Genomic DNA, 21,906 nt, shown 5'->3' with positions numbered 1-21,906 from the left:
TCGATCGTCAGTAGCTTTAGTCATGTGACCAACAACCGCAAACCCACCTTCATATTGTTTGCTCATCGTTACTATGGCCGGCTTTCCAGTTTTTATTTTTTCTTCACTTGGAAAATTTCATTCAACAGCTTTGTAGTCATGTTTCCTAGAAACCAAAAACACTTTCGTAATGTTTGTTCACCATTTATATATTCGGCTCATGCATTGTTGTTATTGTATTAAGTCCCTGTTCCGCTGACCAGTGATAGGCTCTTAGATTCCCATGCTTGCCCTCAAAAGTCAACAACCAGGAAGTCCTTGGGTACGTTTGACACTCTTGACATGGTGTCTTTACTGATGAGACATCTGTGGCATTTATGCTACACAAATAGTGTCCCAGATTTGCTTACGTTCTTGGTAGAATCCTGACATCAGTTGTCACAGACTCGGTAATGTGTTTAACTTGGACAATCATTACCTTGTTTAATCGTGTATTGTCCTCAAGCTAACATTTTTCTCCTGAACTGACTGTTACTTTTGGCTGTTTCAAACACTAAACTGTAAACTTGTTGCCCCTGGGGCTTGTCTTAGACTGTATAACTTGAAACTGACAGTAATCTACAAAACCAAAAAAACTGTGAAATTGGCACGTTGTGTAATTCGTAAATAAAAACAAAATACAATGATTTGCTAATCATTTTCAACCTATAGTCAATTGAATAGACTACAAAGACAAGATACTTAACGATAGAACTGGAAAACATTATTTTTTTTGCAAATATTAGCTCATTTGGAATTTGATGCCTACAACATGTTTCAAAAAAGCTGGCACAAGTGGCAAAAAAGACTGAGAAAGTTGAGGAGTGCTCATCAACTTTGAAGTATTTAAAGGAGCTGTGGATTAATTTAAAAAAGCTCACAACTTTGTGCAATAATTCTTATCAGAAGAGGAAAAGGAAGATGATTATTATGACTGGTATGAACCCAGAATAAATCATTTGAATTATTTAATGAAAGATGTTGAAATATGGAAAAGAGAAATTGCCCAATCAAAAGTTGGACCACTGGACAGCATATCAAATGTATCTCACAAATCCAAGTCTGCCACTTGATCAAAAGCCTCTAGATCTTCCTCAGTATCCTCAGAATTAAAAAAGGCCAAAGCAGAACACGCTGCTGCAATGGCTCGAGCTGCTGCACTGAAGGACAAACACACAACTGGAGGAAACAAGGCTTAAAGCAAAGATGGAGCAAATGGAGTTGGAAGCAGAGCTCGCAGCATCAACTGCTAAAATAAGAATACTTCAAAGTGATTTAATTCATGAAAGTAATGAGGTGGCTCAGGAACCCATGACTGAGTATTATGATTCTCACTATGAAAGAGAAACTATGGAGAGCAATGTGGACTTTATAGAGTTCGGTGCAATACCCAAGACCCCACTTTGTCACGACCCGAATAGGACTCTGGACACAGATGCAGGATTTCGGCAACAGATATTTATTCCAACAAGGAAAGGGGTCCAAAAAAGGGAGAAACAAAACAGGCTATCAAAAACAGAACTAACCTGACCTCTAAACTAACAAAAAATATCAATAAACTCAAAACGCTCCGGCTGCGGAGGGAAAAAAGGTGCGTAGAATACAATATGCAAAATACAACAAAAAGCGCTCCAACAGAGGCAATGCTAGGAAGCTAATCTTACCTGACAAAAGGTCTACAAACAAATGATCTCTCGTGGGTCAAAAAGTACAAAAACGTGGCAATGGCTGTAAACAGGACTGTGGCAAAGGAACGCTGGCGGTACGCACAAGATGATACGAAACACTCTGGCACAGGACAAGAGGAGGAAGAGACATTTATACACATGAGGGAGGGTGACACAGGTGGGCACAATCAGGCAATCAGGAGAGACATCAGACCAGTGAAACAGGAGGAAGGGCAAGTGATCTGAAACGAGAGGGAGTTAACATTTCAAAATACAACAAATGACAAGACAACATGAAACCAGACGAAACCCAGACAAGACTTCACCCAGGTGTGACAAACCATCTTAAGTATCCACGGACCTTTACTTAAAAGGAACACCAACACATCAGAAGATCTAAATAAACCTCAAAACAAAACCGCAACTGAAAAACACAAGACCCAGAGTGTAAATCAGACTCAAATAATAAATCACTCTGCAGAAGATAATGTGGTTATTAATGCTGCTCATGATAACTTGGAAATGGTTATTCAAAGACAAAGTGACATCGCAAAACACATTGTTTCTTTACTACCAGCAAGAGAGATTTCGGTGTTTGATGGTAACCCACTGGCATATCAGTCTTTTATCCATGCATTTGAACACTTGATTGAAGACAGTTTACCTTTGGTTTGCCAAGAGACTTGGTTCGCAGCTGTAGGGGCTATTTTCAGTTTGCAAATACATCAAATATGCTATTTTAATCCATTTCTAATGGATAAAGCTTTGGCCTGGACAAGAGGTCATCAGGTGGTCCCCAACGTTCACCGAGTGTTTCGACCCTTAACCACAACACTCTCCGGTTGGTGGGTCAGCAGTGATTGGCCAGATCACTGCCCCTCTCATCCAGGCTTCCAGCTATTGTCCTCTCTTTTATGCCAGAGCCAACAGGAGGCTCTCTCTGCCGCTTCTCCCAGCCTACGAACGGCTGTTTTCCTCGAGTGACCTCTCAATCCGACCTTTGTCATCAGATTCCACACAGATTGAGCAGGGAATCCTCGACATCCAACTTCCACTGTCATCAGCCATGCCATCCACCCCTTGTCCCGGCAGTCCTGGACAAGTTGTTGGTACTTTGTTTTCTTCCTCTCTGCCGCTTCCTCACATCCCTCCTCCCATGGGACAGTAAGTTCCACCAGGATGATTTTCTTTCCCTCTGGGGACCACATAACTATGTCTGGTCTTAGAGTGGTGGACAGTACCGCCTCTGGGAAGAGGAGCTTCTTCCCCAGGTCGACCTCCATCTCCCAACCCTGGGCCAACTGCAGGAAGTTTTGCTTGGCTTGGCCTTGGATAACTGGTCTATGACCCTCTTTCACGAAGGTGATCATGCTCAGCAGTGGCTTAGTTTTGGCCGGGTGTTTCTTTCTCCTCTCTTGCTCTAAGATGTCGGCGAGCATTGCCAACACCCTGTCATGGCGCCACCTGTATCTTCCCTGGGTCAATGCTGTTTTGCACCCAGAAAGAATGTGCGCCATAGTTCCTTGACCGCCACACAACCTGCACAGCAGGTCCTCCCTCATTCCCCACCTATGCAAGTTGACTGGGGTCGGCAGGGTGTCGTATACTGCTCGGAGCAGAAACGAGATACGAAACGGCTCCAGCCTCCACAGTTCACTCCACGTCACGGTCCTCTTGGGAAGGTTCCACCTTGTCCAGGCACCTTGGGTTGCGAGCTCGACGGCTTTAGCTATTCTTCCTTCTTCCTCAAGGTTTCGAACTTCATCTTGGATCATGGTCCTCTTTTCCCTAGGAGTGGACTTGGACCACTGCTGGAAATGTGATGTTCCTAGACCCTGTCTTCCAGTGCAAGGGCTTCCGATGGTATCTTTGGTCCTGAGAGATGACTCTGCCTGGGTAACAGCAGTGCTGGCGGCCCATTTCCTGCCAGATCTTGTTCTTATTCCAGCTTCCCTGATGAGTTGATCTTGGGAGTCCCTATACGTCAGGGAAAGTCTGCATTTTGCGACTTTAAACTCCTCCACAACTGAAGACAGAGGGAGCTGGAGCTGACCCGACCTTATGTAGAGCCCCGTAGATGTAAAGCTTGGGGGTATTCCCAACCATTTACGAAGATGCTTGTTGAACTTCCTCTCCAACCCTTCAACTGTTGTTATGGCCACTTCGTACACAGTGAGAAGCCACATAAGTCTTTGGAGTAGGCCATGCTGGTAGATCCAGCACTTGTATTTCCCAGGCAGACCAGACTTGTCAGTCTTTTCCAACCATTCTTCAACTTGATTTTCGGTGCTGGAGATGCTATAATGAAGCGAGGTGCCTCTTAAAAGACCACTTTGAAAATTAGATGAAAATTTCGGGAGCTTACTTGGAAAAAGCCTTGAATTGGACAGCGATTAAAGCTGAGGATGGGAAAATGCTGCATGCATATGCATTGTATTTGAGAGGATGCTGTAATGTAATGCAAGATTTACAGTATTTGGAGGAGCTTGATACCCCATCGAACCTAAGACTAATTACATGCAAACTACCCTACAAGCTCAGAGAAAAGTGGCAAAGCACAGCTTATGAGACACAACAGAGAACTGGCAGGAGAATCACATTCAACAACTTTGTGGATTTTGTGGAAAACCATGCCAAGATGCTTTTGGATCCGTTGTTTGGAGACATTCAGGACCAAATAACAACGAAAAGGCTTCTTCTAAGAAGCACAAGTGAACTAAAACCCATCAGAAGCAGAAACAGCAGCTTTGCTACTTCAGTAGCTGTGAATGCAGAGCCAGCAGGATGCACTGTAAAACAATCATCTGTTCCCCAACAACCTGCTCAAACCACACCCAGTGGTATCATCCCTTAATGTGGATATTGTCATGGCAAACATGCTCTGATAGACTGCTCACAATTCAAAACACAGTCACATGACAAAAAGGTTGAATTTTTAAGAAGGCAAGGATATTGTTTTGGTTGCCTACTAAAAGGTCATCTAAGCAAACATTGTAAAAGAAGATTGATGTGTCATGTTTGCAAAATGAAACATCCTACTGTACTTCATATTTCAAGTGATAAAGGCCCAAGGCAGGAAAATCTAGCAAAGCCCACTGCTGAGACAGAAGAAACCCCTATAAGCAGTGCTCTTGTTTCAGCCGGTGATGCAACCGGGGCCGGGAAAGACTGTGCACTTGCAATCGTGCCAGTCAGAGTTAAGGCGGGAAAAGGGAACAGCTATGTTCAGACCTATGCCTTCCTCGATCCAGGCAGCACAGCAACATTTTGCACGGAGAATGTAATGGACCAACTGAATGTGAAAGGACGCAAAACAGAAACTATTTTGCGAACAAATGAAATTGAGGCAGACATTGAACTTCTTATTGGGACTGATGTTCCTCGGGCAATGGAGCCATGGAATATAATAAACAGTCAAAAAATGGACCATATGCAGTCCAAACCATACTGGAATGGGTGGTAACTGGACCACTCAGTTGTAGTGCTACAGAACATGCTGGGCTTCTTGCAGTGTCAACTAACATAATCTCAGTAATTGAGCTGAAGGACCTCCTCATCAGACAATATAACCAGGATTTCTCTGAGAACATTTATGAGGAGAAAAATGAGATATCAGTTGAGGATAAATGTTTTATGGAGATCGCCTCAAGTTCAGTGTTTCTTAAAGATGGTCACGATCCTCTGCCACTGCCTTTTTGGGATAAAGACAAAGTCATGCCTGATAATTATCATATGGTAAAATAACGTACACTGCATCTCACGAAACGTAAATATAAAGACAAGATGGACAATTCCAAGGAAAGAAAACCATCAAAAGGCAGTGGTGAGAATGAAAAATCCCTCCTGAAAAAATTGGAAGAAGCAGCAATGAACGATTACAAGGATGATACTAATGACAAGAACAGTGAAATTTCATCAGATAGTTTCACTGACAGGGGTTATGAACCCATCCTCACAAGTTGCTATGACTCAATCAGCCTTACAGATGTCTCTGACGACAGGAGGGACTCTCTTTCTATAGTCACACCTCAGGATGAGTTCAGAGAGAAAGAAAGACATCGGCATTCCTCCTCTTCTTCTTCCAAAAAAAGCCATGACAAAGATAAAGAAAAGGTCAAGAAGGACAAAGGAGATAAACGTGACAAAACGGAGAAAATCAGAGACCTGTATGGTGGGAGGGGAAGCTTACCTTTTGACAAAGAGCCAATGCCCTTAGAGGCTGATCCTTACACATTCCCATACGGCGGCAAAGGAGATGGCGAAGATGATTTTGATAAGACATTGGAATTCGAAAAAGAGATGTCCAAAAAGGATAAAGCAACCGGTGTCATCAGTGATCGAATGAAGGACAAAAAGAAGAAGTAGAAACATAAAATTAAGGAAGAAAGGAACAAGCATATTGATGGCTTTGGTACATCGAAACATCTGAAAGTTGACAAGGAGAAGACCACCAAGGAGGAGAAATTTAAAAAGCTATGACGTCAACTACCGTTTCCTCAACCTGGATGACACCAAGCCTCAGATGACCGTCATGACAGGTGGGGCTCAGAGGTGTCCTCAGACTTTTCCCTCTCTGGAGAAGACAGCTGGGGTGCTCCTGTCAAAGAGTACAAGGAATACAACGCTAATAATTCTGTAAAACTCATTGTTGAAACTACTTCAGCTGCTAAGTCAGCTAAGAAAGAGACAGAAACTTGTGTCTTCAAAGATGAAGAAAACACTGAAAGATGAGCAAGGGCCAGGAAAGTACCCGCACTCTTTTTTTATGAAGCCACGCTGTTGTAACACGTGCTGAATGTGGCTTGGCATTGTCTTGCTGAAATAAGCAGGGGCGTCCATGAAAAAGACGGCGCTTAGATGGCAGCATATGTTGTTCCAAAACCTGTATGTACCTTTCAGCATTAATGGTGCCTTCATCGATGTGTAAGTTACCCATGCCTTGGGCACTAATACACCCCCATACCATCACACATGCTGGCTTTTCAACTTTGCGTCGATAACAGTCTGGATGGTTTGCTTCCCCTTTGGTCCGGATGACACGATGTCGAATATTTCCAAAAACAATTTGAAATGTGGACTCGTCAGACCACAGAACACTTTTGCACTTTGTATCAGTCCATCTTAGATGATCTCGGGCCCAGAGAAGCCGGCGGCGTTTCTGGATGTTGTTGATAAATGGCTTTCGCTTTGCATAGTAGAGCTTTAACTTGCACTTACAGATGTAGCGACCAACTGTATTTAGTGACAGTGGTTTTCTGAAGTGTTCCTGAGCCCATGTGGTGATATCCTTTAGAGATTGATGTCGGTTTTTGATACAGTGCCGTCTGAGGGATCGAAGGTCACGGTCATTCAATGTTGGTTTCCGGTCATGCCGCTTACGTGGAGTGATTTCTCCAGATTCTCTGAACCTTTTGATGATATTATGGACCGTAAATGGTGAACTCCAGAAGTGAACAAGGTCCATCCCTTGTCCAGGAGTGTGGTTTCAGAGCCCTTGCTATGCGTAGAGGTAAGCCCCACCAGATCCAACCGGTAGCGCTCCACCTCTTGCACCAGCTCAGGCTCCTTCCCCACTTCCCCACTTCTGTGCTAGTCACGGACTTGCGATAACAAACACCATGTTCAAGCATAAGGATGCTCATAGGTGTACCTGGTACCAGAGCACCCTAGGCCAAAGATCAATGATCGATTTTGTAATCGTATCAGCTGATCTGAAGCCGTATGTTTTGGACACTCGGGTGAAGAGAGGGGCTGAACTGTCAACTGATCACCATCTGGTGGTGAGTTGGGTTAGATGGCGGGGGAAACCTCTGGACAGACCTGGCAAACCCAAGCGTGTAGTGCGGGTGAACTGGGAACGTTTGGAGGAGTCCTCTGTCCGGAAGGACTTCAACTCCCACCTCCGGCGGGACTTCTCTGCCATCCCTGTGGAGGTTGGGGACATTGAACAGGAATGGGCAATGTTCAAAGCCTCTATTGCTAAAGCTGCAGCTGCGAGCTGTGGCCAGAAGGTCTTAGGTGCCTCAAGGGGCGGTAACCCTCGAACACCCTGGTGGACAGTGGTGGTCAGGGAAGCCGTCCGACTGAAGAAGGAGTCCTACCGGGGTATGTTATCCCAGGGGACTCCGGAGGCAGTTGCAAGGTACCGACGGGCCCGAAGGGCAGCGGCCGTGGCTGTGGACGAGGCTAAGCAGAGGGTGTGGGAGCAGTTCGGGGAATCCATGGAGAAGGACTATCGGGCGGCACCAAAGCTGTTCTGGAAGACCATACGGCACCTCAGGAGGGGGAAGCAGGGAACCATCCAAGCTGTGTACGGCAAGGATGGGACTTTGCTGACTTCAAGTGAGGAAGTCGTAGGGCGTTGGAAAGAGCACTTTGAGGAACTCCTGAACCCAAATACATCAGACACACCCTCCCTGATAGGAGCAGGGCCTGAGGATGATGGGGGATCGACGTCGATCTCTCGGGGTGAAGTCACTGAGGTAGTTAGACAACTCCACGGTGGCAAAGCTCCGGGGGTTGACGAGATCCGTCCAGAAATGCTGAAGGCTCTGGGTGTTGATGGGCTGTCTTGGTTGATACGCCTTTTCAACATTGCGTGGAAGTCTGGGACAGTGCCGAGGGAGTGGCAGACTGGGGTGGTGGTTCCCCTTTTCAAAAAGGGGGACCAGAGGGTGTGTGCTAATTACAGGGGTATCACACTACTCAGCCTCCCTGGGAAAGTTTACGCCAAGGTACTGGAAAGGAGGGTCCGGCCGATAGTCGAACCTCAGATTCAAGAGGAGCAATGTGGATTCCGTCCTGGTCGTGGAACAACTGACCAACTCTTTACGCTTGCGGGAATCCTGGAGAGGGCCTGGGAGTATGCCTATCCAGTCTACATGTGTTTTGTGGATTTGGAGAAGGCGTATGACCGCGTCCCTCGGGAGATCTTGTGGGAGGTGCTGAGGGAGTACGGAGTGAGGGGAACCCTGCTAAGGGCCATCCAATCTCTGTACAACCAAAGCGAGAGTTGTGTCCGGGTGCTTGGATGTAAGTCGGATCCGTTTCCAGTGGGGGTTGGTCTCCGCCAGGGCTGCGCTCTGTCACCTATCCTGTTTGTGATTTTCATGGACAGGGTTTCTGGGCGGAGTCGTGGCCATGGCGGAGAGGGTATACGTCTCGGGGGGCTAAAGGTTGCGTCACTGCTGTTTGCAGATGATGTGGTCCTGATGGCACCTTCGGTTCGTGACCTTCAGCTGTCACTGGATCGGTTCGCAGCCGAGTGTTCAGCGGCTGGAATGAGGATCAGCATCTCCAAATCTGAGGCCATGGTTCTCAGCAGGAAAGCGATGGTTTGTACAGTCCGGGTAGGGGACAGGACTCTGTCCCAGGTGGAGGAGTTTAAGTATCTCGGGGTCTTGTTCACAAGTGAGGGAAAGATGGAGAAGGAAATCAGCCGGAGAATCGGAGCAGCTGGGGCAGTATTGCAGTCTCTCTGCCGCACTGTTGTGACGAAACGGGAGCTGAGCCAGAAGGCAAAGCTCTCGGTCTACCGAGCTATCTACATTCCTACTCTCACCTATGGTCATGAAGTGTGGGTAATGACCGAAAGAATAAGATCGCGGATAAAAGCGGCCGAAATGAGTTTCCTCAGAAGGGTGGCTGGCATCTCCCTTAGAGACAGGGTGAGAAGTGCAGTCACCCGAGAGAGACTCGGAGTAGAGCCGCTGCTCCTTCGCTTGGAAAGGAGCCAGCTTAGGTGGTTCGGGCATCTCGTGCGGATGCCTCACGAGCGTCTCCCTAGGGAGGTCCTCGTTGCACGTCCCACTGGGAGGAGGCCCCGCGGCAGGCCAAGGACCAGATGGGGGGATTACATCTCCTCTCTGGCCTGGGAACGCTTCGGGATTCCCCAGGAGGAAGTCGCAAATGTTGCTCTGGAGAGGGAAGTCTGGGGGTCTTTGCTGGAGCTGCTGTCCCCGTGACCCGATTCCGGATAAGCGGTTGAAGATGGATGGATGGATGGGTAAATGGTGAAATCCCTACATTTCTTGCAATTGCACGTTGAGAAACGTTGTTCTTAAACTGTTTGACTATTTGCTCACGCAGGGGTGTACCTTGCCCCATCCTTTCTTGTGAAAGACTGAGCATTTTTTGGAAAGCTGTTTTTATACCCAATCATGGCACCCACCTGTTCCCAATTAGCCTGCACACCTGTGGGACGTTCCAAATAAGTGTTTGATGAGCATTCCTCAACTTTATCAGTATTTATTGCCACCTTTCCCAACTTCTTTGTCACGTGTTGCTGGCATCAAATTCTAAAGTTAATGATTATTTGCAAAAAAAAAAAAATGTTTATCAGTTTGAACATCAAATATGTTGTCTTTGTAGCATATTCAACTGAATATGGGTTGAAAATGATTTGAAAATCATTGTATTCCGTTTATATTTACATCTAACACAATTTCCCAACTCATATGGAATCGGGGTTTGTATTTAAAAGAGTACATTTTGGAAATTAAAAAAAAAAATGTTCCTTTGTCCTTGGCTGAATGGTAAGTTTCAGGATATTTTTATTTGTTTTGTTTATTTTTGTTCCAAAGAAAATACAGGTCAAGAAAAAAAAAAAAAAGAATTGTTTAATTTTAGAGTTTGATATCTGTGATATTGTGTCCAGCCACCAAAAGCCCAGAAAGTTCAGGAGTTCTATAGTCAGAGTTCTGAAAAAGATGATATGCCGTATTTAGAATATTTTGAGCGAAAGCCTTTATAATTTCAAAATTAATTTTTGTTTATTTGCAGGTCGTACTTGTTATGTCCTCGGTTTCACCTATATGCTTATTTAGGTGTCTTAATTTAATAATAATCAGGCAACACATTTCAACTCAATGCCTCGGATCGCTCCCGTTTATTAACAACTTTGAGAGTCCAAACTCTCCCTCGCTCTTGTGACGTCACACACTGAACACAGGCTACGGTGGCTCGGACATGACAAAACAGTACATGACAGTACTAAACAATGAAATCTTCTAATAATAAAATACTTTTATCACTCAATAAGTGCATCAGTGACCAAATGCCTTTCTCAAACCATTGCTGTACAAAGATAGATTGGTTTCTCATTTTATTATAGCAACAATTCCATAGTGGAGTATTGTGTGTGATGAGGTTGTGTTTGTAAAATAATTTCTAGTACTACAACACTTGCTGGTAGGGATGGGTACCGTTCACATTTCAACCGATACGTTACACATTTTCGAAATCGATACCAGTCCTCAACTGTACCACTTTTCGGTACTTTTGTGTGTGTTAATAATATTAATTGTTTGTGGTAATTAAATCTCACTTTTTATTGCAACATTTAAAAATGAGCTTATTATTGATAACTGCTGTCCAGTTGATACATCTTTTTTTGTTATTATTACTATAGTATATTTTACAAGTAAGTTTATTTACAGTTGCAATTCCAATAAGTCAGATGGAAGTAGTGTAAATTTATACTGTTTTTGTTGCGCCCAATAAAGTGTTAATTCTGTAAAAATTGTATTTATTACGCACCAGCTGTTTGATTGTAACGTGCATCTTAGTTATAGTTTTCATTAACTAATTTGGGGGTGTTAACGTCATGAGAAATTGATAATGCTAATCAGTAGCATGTCAATAGCAAAGCCAATGTATATTAGCATCAAGCTAGCACAACTTTTGGAAAAGTGGAGCCTTACTTTATCTACTATGTAGTGTTTTTTGAGTCCATTTCTTTGTTGGCATTGACAACTGCAACATTTACCTAAAGGTAGTTCAGCTTAGCCTGCTCTCAGTGCTGCTGGAGTGATCACCAAGTGTCGAACGGAGGTTAAGTTAGTTTCAAGTTGGATATTCAACAGACATTCAACATCCAGCCAAGCTGACTGTTTGTCCTCGGCATTGAAAACTTATGCCACGTCTGTCACTCCGTGCTGTCAAGCGCTTTAGTTAAAGGGAACGTCAATAAAGTAATTGTCATTGCCTCATAAATAGCATTTCAATTGTCAATAGCTTTAGTCATGTGACCGAGAACCTCAAACCTAGAAGGATAAGCAGTAGAAAATGGATGGATGGATGTTTAGTCACAGGCTGGAAACTGTCAAACCCCAGGCCCACCAAGTGCTTGAACTCAAAGCAGTTTTACACGGTCATAGACTGAGAGGGTGCAGACCAAGAAAGAAGCCCCTGTCCCCAAGTTGCCAACTCTAAGAAGGATTTACTTATAAGACACCCACACGTTCAAACAGTTTTTGGGACAAAAGTTTACTGGTCAGATGAGACTTTGCCTCACCTCCAATCAACAGTGAAAAGGCTGATCTTTGTACACAAGCAGGTTTTCCAACAAGACAACAATATTAAACACACATAAAAAACTGCTTTCAAAGAGTTTCAGGCAGGTTTCTGGAATGTCTGTTCCAGAGATTCGACCTTAACCCTGCTAAACATCTGAGAACAATGCTTTGAACTGGCTCTGCCAAGAGAGCAACACATTTCAATCAAATCTACCAGTATTTCCAAGAACGGGGTCAAATATGCAAGCAGAATTTTGCCAGAAGCATTTTGCTTCTTTTTATGTATTTTTACGTGTTGTGAAGAAATCCTGAATTGCTCCGTCGTAAGAACATCAGACTTTCATTCAAGTCCCTGTTCTGCTGACCAACAATAGGCTCCGAGATCACCCTGCAAAAGTCTCCTTCTTGCCCTCCAAAGTCAGTATAATAAGTCCAGTACTGTTTTCAATAATGATAAATGAAGTGTTTAGTGAAGTGGAAGGATTAGTGGAGGTGGCACTGTTTGTGATGATGGAGTGATGTGGAAGAGAGGTAGAAATACACATCATAGAGAAAAGAAGATTCAAAAAGTGGTAAATAATGTTCAAGAATGGGGAACAGCTTGGGGTTTAAGATTCTCTGTTGGGAAAATTAAAGTCATGAATTTTACAAAGAGGAAGGTTCAAAACAAGCTCCAAATTAAACTTTATGTAGAAAATATAGAAGAGGTACAAGTATTTAAATATTTGAGAATATGGTTTGATAAATATATGAACTGGTCAACCACATGCTGATAGTATATATTTGTACCATGAATTGATTTACGTGGACCCCGACTTAAACAAGTTGAAAAACGTATTCAGGTGTTACCATTTAGTGGTCAATTGTACGGAATATGTACTGTACTGTGCAATCCACTAATAAAAGTTTCAATAAATCAAAAAAACATCAGTAAAATAGTGGAGAAATGTAAAAAGGTGTAAAATATAATGAGTGTCACAATTCAATTACATGTGGAACAGAGGAACCCAAGGATGCAGATGGAATTGAGAGTAAATAGTTCTTTACTTAACAAAAGTAGCAATCACAACAATGATCCAAAAATAGAATACAACAAAAAGCGACGGTGCAAAAAGAGCACCGTGATAAAAAGAACAAAAGCTAATATACAAACTAACTAAACTGGGGTCGGAGTTGCAAGACGTGCAAACTATCAACGTACATACCAAGCTGGATGGCACTGGAAATAGCCAAGATGGTACGTAGGAACAAATACAAGGAGCATAGGAGTCTTCAGACAATTAGTCAAGGAGTGGAATAGCCGAGTGCCATCCACCCGACCAGGTGCTGCTTAAATAGTGCTGGTAGATTAGACACAGCTGTGCACGTCTTGCAGCTCCGCCCACAGGGAAACACAGGAACTCTGAGGAAGACAAAAAGTAAGAACCAGGTCTGCTGCACCAACAAGGAAAACTGAGCATACAAACCACAAGGTGGCAGCAGGCGGTGACAATGAGGGCTTTGAGGGGTAAAGATTGGGGGGCTAATAGACAGAATCAAAATAAAAAGCAACAATAAGAATACAAATATAACAGTAAAAATAGGAATATAACAAGAGAAACTAGGCAGTAGTGACCATGTTATGAAAATGTATTGCACTGTTTTTTGTTGCAGTTTATTTCAGTATTCTTATTGTTTTGCATCCCCTGTCATCCTAGTACACGCCCTGACCCCCAAAGAGGAGTTGTACAGTCTGAAGGCGTGTGGAACAAAGGAGTTTTTTAGTCTATTAGTCTTGCACTTGGGATGAAGCAGTCTAGCATTCCAAGTGCAGGACTAATACTTGAAAGATACATCTCCTGGATGCACTGGGACACATTATCAGTGATGTATCCTGGATTCATCGGCTCTTTAGGGTCTCACAACATCAGACACCCTCGTCCAGGCGACCCAGCCGGGGTGATCAAGTCCCTGCTTGTGTCCCAGTAGCAACCCACGGATCTGCCCTTTTCAGCCACCACCTCGTGGCTTTCTCTGCCGCTTTACTTTGGGATTGAATGGCCCTCCTTTTGGCCGCCCCTGTGACTCCCAATCGGCCAAGTCTTTGCAGAGGGAGCGTCCTGCAAAGCCACGGCAGCCAACTTCTATAGGCTCATAGAAAGTCCTCCAGCCCCTCCCCCTGCAGTCCTCCACCAGTTCCTGATACTTGGCACGTTTCCTTTCGTTGGCTTCCTCTATCCGCTCCTCCCAAGGCACTGTTAGTTGCAGCATGATGAGGTGTTTCGAAGCCTCCGAGATGATGATCATGCCTGGCCGTAGAGATGTTTTTACAATGTGCTGGGGGAACCGCAGTTCTTTTCCCAGGTCAACATGTAGCTGCCAATCAGGGGCTGTGTGAAGGAGTCCTGTTGTTGTCTTTGGACGTGCACGAGGTCTCTCTCCAGCTTTGATTAATGACATTGCCTTCTTTGGCGCAAGATGTTGCTTGCTGGTGCTGATGGCTGAGGCTATGCTCTCAGCAACTGCTTTGAGTACCTGGTCATGACGCCAGCGATAGCGACCATCAGCCAGAGACTTTGGGCAACTGCTGAGGAGATGTTCCAAGGAGCCTCTTTCTACCTATTCTAGAATAGAATAGGTAGAATTTACGTATAAATAAACCAACACATTTTATGATGTAGGCCGAAATTGAGCTTCCCCTCCTTGAGAGACCAGCATCCGCCACTGGCAGATAGGTATGCAAAGCAAGCAAGCACTAAAACAGAAGTCAACAGGGAGATGAACCACAGTAAAGAAAAAGTGAAGATAGAACACAATAAAAAAGTACAGGCAGGATCATTGGAATAAGGAAACAAAAGGTAGAGAGTATTACAAAGACCAGAGGAGAGTAGGTGTAATGAGAGGAGGAATAGAAATATGAAGGAATAATACATTATTACTAGAATGAGATTAAGACATACATATCTAAATAGTTGATAGACATTGATAGGAAACATAATACAGGACTGTGTGACTGTTGTCATCAGATAGAAAGTGTAGGACATGTTTTAATACATTGTAGGAAATACAATAGAGAAATGGAAATACTGGGAAATAAGTTAGCGAAAGAGAAGGTTAGGTTAGTAGTGGAAGATATTTTAGGATTGCACTCGTAGGATACAAAACATTATATACATTTTTAAAAAGACAGGGTTAAATAAAAGAATAGGGAGTAGGGTTCCAGCTCCGTCCACACTCCATTTCATTAGGTGGCGGTAATGCACACCAGAAGGTTGCTTGTCAACCGCCATTAAACCAAAGAAGAAGAAGAAGAAGAAGAATTACTCGACACAAGCCTGGAAACCTCAGCACATTTACTCCCATCACTAATTGAAAGGTTGCTAGCGCGACCTCCTGTACTGTAGAATGTAGTATGGACCATAGGACGGGACGTTAAGAAGCCGTGGAGGCCTAAGATGCTCTACTAGTCTGCTGGAAATCCAAAGAAGACGAAGGAGTAAAAAGCAAAATGGCGTTTGACAGAGAAGGTCGAAACGTGGCCACTGGCCATTATTGTTTCTCTATTTGTATTTAGTGCATACATGTACGCATATATGTCGTGTAGTAGATGAAACATTGTTAGTCATTGTTTGTATCCGGATACATTAGTCTGAGCGCACTTTATCGTGTCTTGTGCTAGCTTAGCTTGCTAGTTAGCTTAGCTTGTTAGCTGCTAACAAAGAGACGCGGACGTTACCAACACATCGCTAAGTAGAGATCAAATGTGAGTGTAAAGTGTTGTGATTGTGTGAAAATGTGCGAAAGAACGATGGCAAAGTATGAGGAGGAACTTTGTCCAACAAAAGAGGAGAAGGAGCGACAACATCAACTACAGGACGCTGTTTTCAAGAAACATCAAGTTGTGTTACACAGAACAGGTTTGTTTACTTCTTACTCTCACATCTTTACTAACTTTATATTTCATTAACAACAATTCTCTTCAATAGATGGTCAATAATATGATGGTTTGTCTTGTGGGGATGATGCAATGCTTTGTTAAGATTCTTCATGAAAACGAGACAGTTTGAGGTTGATGTTCCTCTCAGTTTGTAACAATGTGTGATTGATTGATTGAAGGACTTATGAGAAGTTTGCATAGGAAAGGGTACAGTTTCATCACGGCACACATTCACTGCTACAAGAAAGCCTGAGCTTGTTTCAGTAGAAATATTTTTTATAACTCACACAGAAAGTAGCATTTTAAAGGCCTACTGAAAGCCACTACTACCGACCACGCAGTCTGATAGTTTATATATCAATGATGAAATCTTAACATTGCAACACATGCCAATACGGCCGGGTTAACTTATAAAGTGCAATTTTAAATTACCCGCTAAACTTCCGGTTGAAGACGTCTATATATGATGACGTATGCGCGTGACGTCAATGGTTGAACCGGAAGTATTGGTACCCCATTGAATCCAATACAAAAAAGCTCAGTTTTCATCTCAAAATTCCACAGTATTCTGGACATCTGTGTTGGTGAATCTTTTGCAATTTGTTTAATGAACAATGAAGACTGCAAAGAAGAAAGTTGTACGTGGGATCGGTGTATTAGCGGCTGGCTGTAGCAACACAACCAGGAGGACTTTGACTTGGAAAGCAGACGCGCTAGCCGACGCTAGCCGCCGACTGCACGGATGATCGGGTGAAGTCCTTCGTCCTTCCGTCGATCGCTGGAACGCAGGTGAGCACGGGTGTTGATGAGCAGATGAGGGCTGGCTGGCGTAGGTGGAGCGCTAATGTTTTTATCATAGCTCTGTGAGGTCCCGTTGCTAAGTTAGCTTCAATGGCGTCGTTAGCAACAGCATTGTTAAGCTTTGCCAGGCTGGGAATTATTAACCGTGTAGTTACATGTCCATGGTTTAATAGTATTGTTGATCTTCTGTCTATCCTTCCAGTCAGGGATTTATTTATTTTGTCTTTATCTGCATTTGAGCCCGATGCTATCACATTAGCTCAGTAGCTAAAGAGCTTTGCCGATGTATTGTCGTGGAGATAAACGTCACTGTGAATGTCCATTTCGCGTTCTCGACTCTCATTTTCAAGAGGATATAGTATCCGAGGTGGTTTAAAATACAAATCCGTGATCCACAATAGAAAAAGGAGAAAGTGTGGAATCCAATGAGCCCTTGTACCCAAGTTACGGTCAGAGCGAAAAAAGATACGTCCTGCACTGCCTCTCTAGTCCTTCACTCTCACTTTCCTCATCCACAAATCTTTCATCCTTGCTCAAATTAATGGGGTAATCGTCGCTTTCTCGGTCCGAATCTCTCTCGCTGCATTGTAAATAATGGGAAAATGTGAGGAGTCCTTCCTCTGGTGACGTCACGCTACTTCCGGTATAGGCAAGGCTTTTTTTTTATCAGCGACCAAAAGTTGCGACCTTTATCGTCGTTGTTCTCTACTAAATCCTTTCAGCAAAAATATGGCAATATCGCGAAATGATCAAGTATGACACATAGAATGGATCTGCTATCCCCGTTTAAATAAAAAAAATTCATTTCAGTAGGCCTTTAAAGACCAAAATACTGCAAGAAAATGTATTTAAAAAAAAGAAAAAGTCTTAGTCTATTCCCAGTTACGAGTAGCCGCAACCTGTAATGTCTTTTCAAAGCGATTTTGAAGGAAATAAGGGATTTACACTCCTTTATGACTATTGATAGGGAGTTCCACGTTTTGGTAGTTTAGCAGGCAAACAAATTAGAACCTTTTTTGGAGTGTAATCTGGGTTGAATGTGATTTGTACAACTACCTCTGGTGTTATAATGGTGAATATATTTTGGAAGTATCTAGACAGGTGAATGGGTATTTTGGTGGTATGGTGTATCTTGTACACCTGACCAACTGCAAGAAGCTGTACTCTGTCGGTTACCAAGAGCCTCCCTACGTTGAGGAAATGGTTGGTGGTAAGTCGAGGCCGAGAAGGACGGTTGAGTAGAAGCCCAATCATTTTGTTTTGGGCTGTCTGGAGTTTGTTTTTCAGGGCTTTTAAGGCATTACGATACCAAACATGAACTCCGTAGTCAAAAAGTAGGGTTAAATGAGCGCTTACGTTCGAGTCTTAAGTGTATTTCTACCCACCAACGGGGCGATCCTACTATGTAAGAACAGAATTCCTCGGTTGAGTCTTTGACTACTTTAGTAGTAATTTTTTCACTGGAGAGATTACTATCTCTGAAGCAGCCAAGATAGGTAATCTCATTTTTGTTTGTTATATTATTGTCACCCACTTTGACTGTGAATTTATTTACTTTTCTGAGGTTAGGAATTGACCCCAAAACCTGTGTACTTGCAAGTATCTGTGTTTCAGTCCCTAAGAAGATGTAAACCTGCATCAACATGTTTACACAAAACTCACACAGTCACCAAATACATTTTATACTGTAATCTAATAATTTCACTTCCTGATTCTGATTTACATGCATCAATAAGTGAAAGTAAATAATTATTTACAATAACCAAAGTAGTCAATTTATTAAATATGTATGTATTTATTTATAATATACATGTATTAAAAGAACATAAAGCTGACTGACTTTCCGTCAGCTTGTCGTAGATTATCTCCAATTCCTAAAGAGGAATTGTTGATGGAGGTACTCCATAAAACACCACATAATAAAACATGTTTTGGTAAGAGTTCATTTTGGCCCAGCCAACAAAATGACCACAAAAAAGTATTTTGCATGATGCCAAAAAACTAAGTAAGTGATTTTGGACTTAAGATTTTTTATTTCCATTATATCGAAGTTATTGTAATGACTATGTCATTAAAAGATTATGGTTACGTTTACAGATAAACTTGAACGGCGTGGCATGGTTGGGAGAGTGGCCGTGCCAGCAACCTGAGTTCCTGGTTCGATGCCCAACTTCTACCAACCTAGTCACGTCCGTTGTGTCCTTCAGCAAGACACATCACCCTTGCTCCTGATGGGTCGTGGTTAGCGCCTTGCATAGCAGCTCCTGCCATCAGTGTGTGAATGGGTGAATGTGGAAATAGTGTCAGTGCTTTGAGTACATTTGTTAGAATAATTATGTATATATTATCACACTAACTTTAGTATGCTTAAAGTCCGTTGCTTTAGTTATTAGCTATTGTGCTCAAGTTAGACTTTTCTAATCTATGCAAGGACAAAACTTCTTGTCTGAGGGGTGGCCTTAGCCACAGATGTTATCTTGATTTTAGCCCGCTAACAGCCAAGGACTTCAAGGACCTCAACGAAGATAAGATGACAACACGCAGACGAAGCAGAGACTTCAAGGACCTCAACGAAGATAAGATGACAACACGCAGACGAAGCGGGGACAAGGCGAAATCACAAGGCCCCCCGCCCATTCCATCACGTACTGTGCGTCCTGGACCTGCTTTGCATAATATATGTGACCACTCCTTTTAGAGGCGGCCTCAGTGATGTTGACTAAGGAACTCTGAATAAAAAGAGGGACGCAGGAACTGAACCTTAGGACAAGACTGTGACTAAGTGTGCAGCGCCATGCGTTCTCCCCATGAGCTGAATTGAACTCTGTCTCTGCATGATTCCTTGCTTCTTGTCTGATTAATAGATGTCATCAGTGTTTGAACCTGACAACCTTGAATGTAGAAAAGCGCTATACACGTATAACCCATTTACCATTTGCCATTTAGATCAAGTTTAGGTGTCATAGACCGTATACAGAATAAAATATTTACACACTTTACATCAGTGAGTGTAAAGTTAAGAATGTCTCAATCAATACTGCCTCGTACTTATAAAAACTTTTCAAATTGCCCCCCATCCAATTTCCAAGTCTATTTTTGTACTCACTGTACCACTTATGAATTAATTTTAGGACAAAAGGACGTATTTCCCATGTTTTTATTGGTTGTTAAGCTACACACTTTTAACACAACACACGAAAGAACACAATGTCATTGTGTTAACCGTGTCAGTCCAAAACTATTTCTATTCTCTCTTAATCGTAATTACTTATTTACCCAACAGACGTCCAGCAGCCCCCCCACATTAAAGAGGAAGAGGAGGAATGTTGGATCACTCAGGAGGAAGAGTGTCTTCTAGGGCAGGAGGAGGATGATCTCACCAAGTTTCCACTGACTGTTGTCTCTGTGAAGACTGAAGAGCATGAAGACAAACCACCTGAGTCCTCACAGCTTCATCACAGTCCAAGTAAGCACAACATCCACATATCATTTTATTCTCAGGGCATTCAATCCATCACAACTGGACTGTTCACTTTGTCTTAGAAGACGTTTATCCTCCCATCCAAGTAGGCTTCATCACTTCATGCTCATAGACTTAAGGTCTTAAATCTATCCATCCCTCCATCCATTTTCTACCGCTTATTCCCTTCGGGGTCGCGGCGGGCGCTGGAGCTGGAGCCTATCTCAGCTACAATCAAGCAGAAGGCGGGGTACACCCTGGACAAGTCGCCACCTCATCGCAGGGCGGTCTTAAATCTAATCATTGGAATTTAGAGGGGAACTGCACTTTTTGGGATAATTTTTTCTATCATTCTCAATCATTATAAAAGACATGACGATGGATATATTAAAAAAATAATAATATTCTAACTCAATGTAAATAAAAGTCACGGGGGCGTGCCTTTAAGGTCCTCTACGAGCTGTAGTCACGTCCGCTTTTCGTCCCTTCTAACAACGTGCCGGCCCAGTCACAAGATATGTGCGGCTTCTGTATGAACACACACGGGAATGCAACGCATACTTGATCAACAGCGATACAGGTTACACTGAGGGTGCCCCTGTAAACAACTTTAACACTGTAAGAAATATACGCCACGCTGTGAATCCACACCAAACAAGAATGACAAACACATTTTGGGAGAACATCCGCACCGTAATGCAACATAAACACAACAGAACAAATACCCAGAACCCTTTGCAGCACTAACTCTTCCGGGACGCTACAAAATACACCCCCGCTACCACCAAACCCCCCCACCCCCCACCTTGTAGTAGTGTGGCGTATATTTCTAACAAAACTTAAAGTTGTTTATACAGCCACCCTCAGTGTAACTTGTATCGCTGTTGATGAAGTATGTGTTGCATTCACTCGTGTGTGCTTGCAGAAGCCGCACATATTATGTGGCTGGGCCAGCACTCGTTGGACTGGGTGAAAAGTGGACGTGACGATTTTCGGGAGGGGCACTGAAATTTGGGAGTCTCCCGGGAGGGTTGGCAAGTATGAGAATTAGGGTTTTGTATCGTTTGAATTTGAACGATTCCGATTCCGATTCCTGGCGATTCTCGATTCCGATTCTTTTAAGAGGCAGGGTCAAAAAAAAGTTTAGGATATTTTAAATGAGCTAGCTAACCTACATACAGTCTTTCTGAATGAAATAGTCTGACATTCTCCATCAATTTTAATTCTATTAAGTTTTTATGAACTTTACTATAAATTCCTCACAGGGCTGTTTTCAACTAGAATACAAATATCAAATCTATGAACTTGAATATAAATATTATAAATACATTTTCACAGGGGTACGCTTTCCTCAAGAGAGCTTTATTTTTGAAAACCTCATGAAAACACATTTACACATAAGTGTATGATGCTGCAGGAAACCTCATGAAAACACATTTACACATAAGTGTATGATGCTGCAGGAAACCTCATGAAAACAACTTTACACACAAGTGTATGATGCTGCAGGAAACCTCATGAAAACACATTTACACACACAAGTGTATGATGCTGCAGGAAACCTCATGAAAACACCTTTACACACAAGTGTATGATGCTGCAGGAAACCTCATGAAAACACATTTACACACACAAGTGTATGATGCTGCAGGTACTTAAAAATGTTACAGTGCTCCCACTGATGGGCTAACCTGGTGCAGAAAAGCAAATAAACAATAAGAAACAACTTGCAAAACCCAGTCCAGATTA

General features: G+C 43.0%; 1 protein-coding gene across 1 annotated transcript in view; it reads left to right on the top strand.

Annotated features, from left to right (window-relative positions):
- The window catches only part of LOC133664270 (uncharacterized), a 61,215-nt gene that overhangs the window by 27,039 nt on the left and 12,270 nt on the right, over positions 1–21,906 (top strand). The window contains exons 4-10 of the mRNA XM_062068782.1: positions 2,912–3,047; positions 3,111–3,436; positions 3,478–3,548; positions 5,777–6,046; positions 6,224–6,320; positions 15,726–15,876; positions 19,981–20,163. Coding sequence (XP_061924766.1) covers positions 2,912–3,047; positions 3,111–3,436; positions 3,478–3,548; positions 5,777–6,046; positions 6,224–6,320; positions 15,726–15,876; positions 19,981–20,163 — 1,234 coding nt within the window. The remainder of the gene's footprint in view (positions 1–2,911; positions 3,048–3,110; positions 3,437–3,477; positions 3,549–5,776; positions 6,047–6,223; positions 6,321–15,725; positions 15,877–19,980; positions 20,164–21,906) is intronic.

Source organism: Entelurus aequoreus, linkage group LG14 (genome assembly GCF_033978785.1).
Source record: "Entelurus aequoreus isolate RoL-2023_Sb linkage group LG14, RoL_Eaeq_v1.1, whole genome shotgun sequence".
Taxonomy (NCBI): domain Eukaryota; kingdom Metazoa; phylum Chordata; class Actinopteri; order Syngnathiformes; family Syngnathidae; genus Entelurus; species Entelurus aequoreus.
Note: the sequence above shows the minus strand (reverse complement) of the source record. Positions and strands in the feature narration are given on the sequence as shown.